The 9,789-nt window shown below is 42.5% G+C and overlaps 1 protein-coding gene across 1 annotated transcript in view; it reads right to left on the bottom strand.

Moving 5' to 3' along the window:
- Window positions 1-1,663: 1,663 nt before the first annotated feature.
- The window catches only part of FAM20C (FAM20C golgi associated secretory pathway kinase), a 193,475-nt gene continuing 185,349 nt past the window's right edge, over window positions 1,664-9,789 (bottom strand). The window contains exons 9-10 of the mRNA XM_073648018.1: window positions 6,128-6,187; window positions 1,664-2,852 (exon numbers count right to left, since the gene is read on the bottom strand). Of these exons, the coding sequence (XP_073504119.1) occupies window positions 2,600-2,852; window positions 6,128-6,187 (313 nt within the window). The 3' untranslated portion in view covers window positions 1,664-2,599. The remainder of the gene's footprint in view (window positions 2,853-6,127; window positions 6,188-9,789) is intronic.

Below are 9,789 nucleotides of genomic sequence, written 5' to 3'. Positions count from 1 at the left end.
TGGCTGAACAAAGTTTACAAGGTTTATAATAGAAACGTACCCATAAAAATCCGAAGCCGCTCAGATCCCCTGGGTGGGATCCAATTTTTTCTTCGCAACCAGAGACGTGAATCTCATCAGAGACTCAAAAAAGAACAGTGGATTCTGCGTTTTTTTTCACGGACAAGTAGGCCGAGAGAAAAATTGCTCATCTGAACAGTGTGCTGTGTGCTCTCCGATCAAAAATCAGACAGCACATGTCCGATTTATACACTCGTCTGCATGAGCAATTACTTTAAATGCTGTATGTACAAGTATATATAGTACTGCTTTCTTGTATCTCCATGCAAATGATGTAGGCATGTTGTGGGCATAGATATTACTTATATAGGCTCAGATAGTGCTGCGTCCTTGCCTCTGCCAGTAAATGATTGCATAGATTTATAGAAATAAATAAATGACAATTCAGCTCTACATGTATTTGAACTATTTGTAGTGTATCCTTCATAGATAAATTGCATGATCCTATTGTTAGAGTTCTCTAGTCTGGCTACTATAGTGGGGTCTTAATTATAAATTACACATGACAACATTGCTATATGCACATTCTAAATTTCTATATTTTAATGCTACTTTTTTGTTCTAGTAGGGGTATGTGGGTCAGTATTATGGGCCTGTAGGCTCCTTGTGTGTGTCTTTAAGTGGCTTGAATGAGGAATCATATTCTCACCAATCACCCCACCCCCCGAAAGAGCAATACCAACATCCCAACAGGAGCTGTTCCTTAAAGGGAATCTTTCACCATGTTTTTGCTCCCCCATCTGAGAGCAGCATGATGTAGAGACAGATACCCTGGTTCGAGCGATGTATCTCTTACTGGGCTGTTTCCCGTAGTTTTGATAAAATTACTGCTTTCTCTGCTGCAGATCTAACAGTGCTCTGAATGCTGAGCTCTGTATAACCCCGCCTACACCAGTGATTGGCTGCTTTCTGTGTACATAGGAAAAAAGCTGCCAATCAGTGGCAGGGGCAGGGTTATACAGAGCTCATGAACATGAAGGGCTACATGATGGAGGTTTACTAGTCTTGTAGTGATAATCTTCTGCTGATAAAACATTGATTTTATCAAAGCTACAGCAAGCAGCCCATTAAGTGACACATCATTGGAATCATGGTATCTTCCCCTACATCATACTGCTCTCAGATGAGGTAGCAAAAACCTGGTGATAGATTCCCTTTAATTGCATTTGATTTCTGAATTTTGGAGAAACAGGATTTACTTCACCTGGGAAGAAAAAGGTGTCGATCGTAGAATGTAAATGTATAAAGTGATTGTAAAACCATCTTCTTTTATTCTTCTTTTAAGAACAGCGCCACTGTTGTTCACAGACTGTGTCTGGTACTGCATATCTTTACAAGAAGAAGAAGAACCTGGAACAATCATTGTCATGTTCGTCTTGAAAATTGTCACTACCTGTACACTTTGTTCTTTTTTTTACTTGATGATAGCTAACTTGCAATACCAGGTACAGCCATTGGACAAGGGTGGCGCTATTTCAAGAAAAAAATTAAAAGCGGACCTTTCTTATAATCTTTAGCAATCCCTTTAAGTCAACCGTGAAGGGTAGAAAATGAATACTCATAAAGGTAGTGCCAAACTATTAAACAATAAACCATAGAGATGTTTTGGATAATTATTTGCTGTATCTTTTATTGCACTTTTACCACGCTGCAAACAAATCACAAAAACGTTGCAAAATGAAGCTCACGGCTGCAGAATACAGCCGTCATCCATGTACGTATATACAGTATTTACACAGATATAGTAAAAGCGAAACATGGGAAGGCAGCTACCCAGCTACAAACGACAAGAAAGGTCCAAGGCAAAATGCTGCAGTCCATTTGTAACCCTAAATAATCCCTTCCTGAAAAATAACAAACCCTTCGGAAGCGTTTGACCACAAGCGAAGAGCAACATGTTGCCAACCTCTGATCTAGACAATAAGGCCCGTAATTTGATTTTAACGATTAAAGTAGCTCATCTCAATGCTTACCATTCAAGTAAAGCTTCCACCGTCCTGAAAACCATCTAACTCTTAAGACTTTGGATTTATGACCTCCAGAAATACAACTTGCAGGAGATACAGTAGACTCAAGTTAAGGGATTGAAGTGATTTTTGAAGGCGTCGATGTGGTATAGTCAAGTCAGCATCACAGGTAAACAAAACTATACTGTCCCTTTTATTTTTCCCCCAAAAAAGTGGTAGGTAGGTCATCATTTTGTAATATTATACCATATATATATATATAAATACAAAATTTTTCATTGTTTTTTTTTAAATAAAGGCCTCCTATCTGTACAAAAAGATTGGGATATGATTACCACCCAAAACCAATTCTGTAGGTCTTTGACCAGATCATCTCGCGTTCATCCACATATAATATACCTAAAGACATTTCATCTAATTCTTTCTTCTTTCTTTTTTTTTTTAATAACTTGTCTACTACAGTGGGAACAATTTCATCTTAAATCTGAATTCACTGAATTCACGGAGGAGCATTCGCAGTCTTCAGCAAGACTATGTCTTCTTGGATGGGGGAGGATGGTGATTCCACGTCACTACCTCTTAGTCGTCTTGTTGTTCAGATCAGAGTCCAAATCGTTTTCGACTACGTTGTCGTAGCTAAGTTTTTCTAAGCAGTCACTGACAGCTTTGAGGATGATCCGAAGTCTTCTGTCCATCGCCTCGAGGTGTGGTTGGTAGAGGATCGGAGCAATTTTGTCCATTTGAAGTGACTCCTCCATGAGCGCGCTCAACTTGTATTCTTCTTTCGCGAGGAGTTGCAGTCGCAGGTACGTAGACTTCTTAATTCTGTTGAAGGAGTAAAAAACAGAATTGATTGATTTTGAAAGAGACGTTTATTTACAAATATACACGGATGACGGTCTACCAATTAAATCGGGCTACACAGTTCTGGCAAAAATATGGTTCCGGAAGATATAGCCAATGTTTGAGGATTCTGGGACAAGTCATCATTGAGTAGATGTAAGTAGAGATGAGCGAACCCAAACTGTAAAGTTTGGGGTTCGTACCGGACACCTAGTGTCTGGTGCTGAACGCCGAACATGGACTTCTCCTGGAAGTCCGTTTTACAGTTTGGGAGTCCAAGGAGTAGAGAGAAAGAGATATTCCAAAGTTCAGGTCCCCAATTGATTGCAGGAGGGTTTGGGTTCTGGTTCAAGTACAGTTCTGGTACCCGAACCGAACTTTGGTTGGGTACCAGAACCCGAACTTCCATGGGTCTGCTCATTCCTAGATATAAGCATAAATTTAGCTCATATCCATATCCAATTGGTAAATTCTCAGAAACCTTCTCCACCCTCATCAAATGTTCCTATAGGACCACAGCAAACAGAAAATATGGAGGATGGGGAGGTGCTGCTGCAGTGTATCTGCCTCAGTGTGTCTGTGAGACTGCATGAAGTGAGAGGGATCAGGAAACAGAAGAGGAGAGAAATTGGCACAAAGGGATGAGCACAACACAAGTGTCTATACACAGGTTATACTCAACATTTCTGACTGCACTATATCTAATACACATCTACAGGACCTAAGGAGGAATTGTGATTTCTTTGAGATCCTTAAAGGGAATACATCAGCAGGTCTGAGACCCTGATTCCAGCGATGTGTCACTTACTAGGCTGTGTTTTGCCATTTCAATAAAATCAGTGCTTTATCAGCAGGAGATTATCACTAGAGGACTAGGTTCCTCATGCTTCCTGGTCCAACCACAGCCCCACCACTAAGTAGCAATTTCTGTCAATATGCACAGAAAGCTGTAAATCAGTGGTGTGGGTGGGGTTATATAGAGCTCAGCATTCAGAGAACTGCGAGATCTGCAGCAGAAAAATACTGTGATTCTATCACAACTACGGCCCCCAATCAAGTAAGTGATATATCGCTAGAATCAGGGTCTCTGTCCATACATCATGCTGCTGTTAGATTACATGACAAGTGCCTGCTGACAAATTCCCTTTAAGTCAATGCGTTGATTAACGAGGTTTTCCAAGATGTGTAGAAAATTGAATTAATGGAGGAAACGGAATAAAAATAACAACTACTGCTCCAGTGCATCGGTTTTAGTGCTCCCTGCCGGTCCTTGTTTGCCTCGCTGCAGAGATGATGTCCCTGTGTGCCTACATGACCACTTCAGCCAATCACTTGACTCAGTGCAGCACAGCATAAACCAGCTGAGGCCAATGATAGGAAACAGTGATGGAGGGAGAGGTTATCAAAGAAGCAAAATAGACAGAGACTGGCAGGGATCACTGAAGGGGCAACGTGGCAGAAGCAGATTCATCAGGTGAGTGTTGGTTCTTTTATTTTATGCCATTTCCTCCATTTAAACATTTTTTTTTACAGATTTTGGAAAACCCTTTTAAGGCTCTGTTCACACCTCTTCCTTGAAAAAAAAAAACAGAGAAGAAGGAGGAGGAAAAAAAACCCATAGGAAAATGAACACTGTTGTTAGAGAAAAAAACTGAATCAAGTCCAGAACAGTGGAACAATTAGTCTTTCATCAAAAACCCGTCTGACAGCAGGATCTCTCTTCTTTGAGCCATCTCCTATGCTGACTTATGACCACATCAAAGATCAACTCTCAATTGGTCACGTCGCCCCCTATCTGTCGGTGTTCCCCAAGATTCAGTCCTAGGGCCCCTGCTCTTCTCCATCTACACCTTCGGCCTGGGACAGCTCATACAATCTTTCAGTATCACCTCTATGCTGAAGACACACAGATCTACCTCTCTGGACCCAATATCTCCTCCCTACTAACCAGAATCCCACAATGTCTGTCCGCTATTTCATCCTTCTTCTCTGATAGATTTCTAAAATTTAACATGGACAAAACAGAATTCATAATCTTTCCCCCATCTCACTCAACCCCCCCAACCTATCCATCAAAGTCAATGGCTGCCCACTCTCCCCAGTCCTGCAAGCCCACTGCCTCGGGGTGACCCTGGACTATGACCTATCCGTCAAACCAAATATGCAAGCCCTTTCCACATCCTGCCGACTCCAACTCAAAAATATTTCTCGGATCCGTACATTCCTTACTCAAGAATCTGCAAAAATCCTAGTGCACGCCTTCTTCATCTCCCACCTCGTCTCATGCAACCTCCTACTCTGTGGCCTCCTTTCTAACACTCTCACACTCCTCCAATCTATCCTAAACTCTGCTGCCCAACTAATCCACCTATCCCCCCCGCTATTCTCCAGCTTTTTCCCTCTGTCAATCCCTTCACTGGCTCCCCATTGCCCAAAGATTCCAGTTCAAAACCCTAACCATGGCATACAAAGCCATCCACAACCTGTCTCCTCCATACATCTGTGACCTAGTGTCCCAGTACATACCTGCACGCAACCTCCGATCCTCACAAGATCTTCTTCTCTACTCCCCTCTTATCTCCTCTTCCCACAATCGGATACAAGATTTCTCCCGTGCATCCCCCCTACTCTGGAACTCTCTACCCCAACACATCAGACTCTCGCCTACCGTGGAAACCTTCAAAAGGAACCTGAGGACCGAGCTCTTCTGACAAGACTACAACCTGCAGTAACCACCACTCCACAAATAATGCTGCATGACCAGCTCTACCCTCACCTACTGTATTCTCACCCATCCTCTGTAGACTGTGAGTCCTCGCGGGCAGGGTCCTCTCTCCTCCAGTACCAGTCAGTGACTTCTATTGTTTAAGATTATTGTACATGTTTTTATCATGTTATACCCCTTTTCACATGTAAAGTGCCATGGAATAAATGGTGCTATAATACTAAATAGTAACACTAATAATAAGATGGTTCAGGAGAAGAGAGATAAGGGTTACAGATCCTGCTCACTAATCGACTCACTGTTAACTCATTCTGCATTGCACTGTGATACAAAGAGGCTGTAAAAACCAAATGGCCCAAATATTTTAGACACCCCATTTAAGTAAAAAAAAAAAATACCCTCCCCCAAAGATGTGTATATTATTTGATTTGGGCCTTTTATAGGCTATGCACACATTTGTTATCAGTGTGAACAATATACAAGAGTTTTTTGCTCCACTTAGGAGCCACAGTGATTTTATAAGGAGTAATACCTGCAGCACTGGTTTAGCGGCACCAAGATCGACAGCTCGTCGTGAGAATATTTTCCAAACCTGTTAAAAGAAAACAAAACATTTTCAAAACTCATCCCCACCCGTGTCCAAATACCATCAACCTGTCGAGATGGTTCCTAAAACCTGTTATGTGTCAGCCTAATATCTGTCTCGAGTCTATTTTGCAGCAAACAATTTACCGTAAAACAGTTATTGCGAGAGAATCTTTTATCTTCTGACATCCGAAATCTGCCCGTGAAATGTGAGAGATGTTTTATTCCGAGAGTTTAGACCTTTTCATCCTATGAATTGTGGGAATGCGCATATGGGACTCGGAAGTCCCAGAAAAGCGAGCTCCGACTTTCTCATCTTTATTATTCCCTTTTTAGACTGAATAAGATATTGGAGAATAAAGTGTAATAATAAATAAAACATTATTTTTGCACACGATCAACAGTGCTATCAACTGGATCAATGCCACAACTTCGCTGGGTTATGCAAAAATAACCTTTGAACATTTCAATTTGCCATTTATATATATAGCACCACCAAATTTTGCTATCGTTTGCCCCTTTACACCATACATGTCAAATTCTGTCCCGTGGGCTAAATTTGGCCCGCAGGGTGGTTTTATTTGGCCTGCGACATCAGAACCGCCACCACTAGCCACATATGGAGGACTATGTGAGGCCCATTATACTGTATGGAGGACTATGTGGGGTAATTATTCTGTATGGAGGACTATGTGGGGCCATTATACCGTATGGAGGATTATGTGGGGCCCATTATACTGTATGGAGGACTATGTGGGGCCCATTATACTGTATGGAGGACTATGTGGGGCCCATTATTTTGGAGGACTATGTAGAACCCATTATTCTGTATGGAGGACTACCTGGGGCCATTATACTGTATGGAGGACTATGTGGGGCCCATTATACTGTATGGAGGACTATGTGGGGCCCATTATACTGTATGGAGAACTATGCAGGGCCCATTATACTGTATGGAGGATTATGTGGGGCCCATTATACTGTATGCAGGACTGTGTGGGGCCCATTATTCTGTATGAAGGACTATGTGGGGCCCATTATTCTGTATGGAGGACTATGTGGGGCCCATTACTCTATATGTAGGAACATGTGAGGCCCATTATACTGTATGGAGGACTTTGTGGTCCCATTATTCTGTACGGAGAACTATGTGGGGCCATTATACTGTATGGAGGACTATGTGGGGCCATTATACTGTATGGAGGACTATGTGGAGCCCATTATACTGTCTGGAGGACTATGTGGGGCCCATTATTCTGTATGGAGAACTATGTAGGGCCCATTGTACTGTATGGAGGACTACGTGGAGCCCATTATACTGTATGGAGGACTATGTGGGGCCCATTATTCTGTATGAAGAACTATGTGGGGCCCATTATACTGTAAAGAGGACTATGTGGGGCCCATTATTCTGTATTAAGGACTATGTGGGGCCCATTATTCTGTATGGAGGACTATGTGGGGCCCATTATTCTATATGTAGGAACACGTGAGGCCCATTATACTGTATGGAGGACTATGTGGGACCATTATACCGTATGGAGGACTATGTGGAGCCCATTATACTGTATGGAGGACTATGTGGGGCCCATTATTCTGTATGGAGAACTATGTGGGGGCCATTATACTGTAGGGAGGACTATGTGGAGCCCATTATACTGTATGGAGTACTATGTGGGGCCCATTATTCTGTATGGAGAACTATGTGGTGCCCATTATACTGTAAAGAGGATTATGTGGGGCCCATTATTCTGTATGGAGGACTATGTGGGGCCCATTATTCTGTATGGAGGACTATGTGGGGCCCATTATTCTATATGTAGGAACACGTGAGGCCCATTATACTGTATGGAGGACTATGTGGGGTCATTATTCTGCATGGAGGAAAATGTGGGGCCCATTATTCTGTATTAAGGACTATGTGGGGCCATTATTCTGTATGAAGGACTATGTGGGGTCATTATACTGTATAGAGGACTATGTGGGGCCATTATACTGTATGGAGGACTATGTGGGGCCATTGTACTGTATGGAGGACTATGTAGGGCCCATTATACTGTATGGAGGATTATGTGGGGCCCATTATACTGTATGGAGGACTATGTGGGGCCATTATTCTGTATGGAGGACTATGTGGGGCAATTATTCTGTATGGAGGACTATGTGGGGCCATTATGCTGTATGGAAGACTATGTGGGGTCATTATAGTGTATGGAGGTGTATGTTGGGCCCATTATACTGTATGGAGGACTATGTGGGGCCATTATATTGTGTACTGGTTGGCCTGCGACTTTGTCCAAGTTTTTAATTTTGTCCCTCTGTGTATTTGAGTTTGACATCCCTGCTTTAGACTTAAGGCTTATGTAGATGACTGTATTTTCGGTTCGAGTGTGATCCAACAAAACATCGGATCTCACTCGGACCAATGTTATTCTATGGGGCCGTGCACATGTCCAATTTTTTCCTTTAACAGAGTCTGAGGAAAAAATTGCAGCATGCCCGAGTTGCATCTGGAAATTGAATTGCACTCGACCATGCAAGTCAATGGGTCCACTGAAAAAAATCGGAGTGCACTCGAATGACATCTGAGTGCGGTCCGATTTTCACGGACGTCAGAATGGAGAAGATGGAGATTTTTTTCCCCATCCTTTCCTCATCCGAGTTTGTACAGCGTGTGCTCCCATTTTCTTCTATGGCCGAGTGCGATCCATTTTCCGGATGCAAATGAGACATGCTGCGATTTTTTCCTCTGACAGACTCAAGAAAAAATCTGACATGTGCACGGCCCCACAGAATAACATTAGTCCAGGTGCTATTCAACATTTTGTTGGTCGTCTGCACGAGCCCCAAGGATGAGACCACACGTGACACCACTGCCATTTTTGGCACAGCTGAGGGTCTCCTGACTTGAACCAAACAGTCTCATACTTGCCTATTAGCGTCTTCAGTTTGGTTCAGGAGACCTTCGGCTATGCCAAAAAACTGCAATCCGCACATGGAAGTGAAGTGTGAAAATGGCCTATGGGTGTTGTTGCATGTTCCAAAAGGCACCTTTTATTTTTGCGTAATGGCAATTACATTTTTTTTCACCACAAATTGCAGCAATCTAGAATAGGATTTTTGATGCATGGTTTCAGTATAACAAGTTACTTCGACTTGGAGCCACGTGGTCAAAAGAACATTGCAAAAACCCTTGCAGTTTCTCCTAAAATGATCTCCAATGTTCCATCTGATACTTGAGAAATCACTTAAATGTAGCAGCGTTAACCACTTGAGCCACCAGATCAATATAAATCTTCCTAATTATAATGAGCCTTATGATTTAAAGGGAATGTATTTTATTCAGCCCCCATTCAGTGAAGGTAAGTACGTAGAAGATAATTTTTTGGAGGCCATAACAGAGACATATAGCCTTTTCTAGAGGACAATACCAGACGGAAAATGGCATCCAGGAGAAAAGATCTGGGAAATACAGGGAGGGGGTAAAGTTTGGTACACCTTTATATTGGGAGGAGGACAGAGGGGAGTATGAAGCAGGGCACCAAAGAAAACCAGGAGTAGTATCCAAATGGCCAGAGGCAGCAGAATTCGTGCGGGACTGGTGAAAGA

This window comes from Phyllobates terribilis, unplaced genomic scaffold (genome assembly GCF_046119375.1).
Source record: "Phyllobates terribilis strain yellow unplaced genomic scaffold, ASM4611937v1 Scaffold_9__5_contigs__length_417890890, whole genome shotgun sequence".
In the NCBI taxonomy this organism is placed as follows: domain Eukaryota; kingdom Metazoa; phylum Chordata; class Amphibia; order Anura; family Dendrobatidae; genus Phyllobates; species Phyllobates terribilis.
This window is presented reverse-complemented; position numbering and strand designations above follow the sequence as displayed.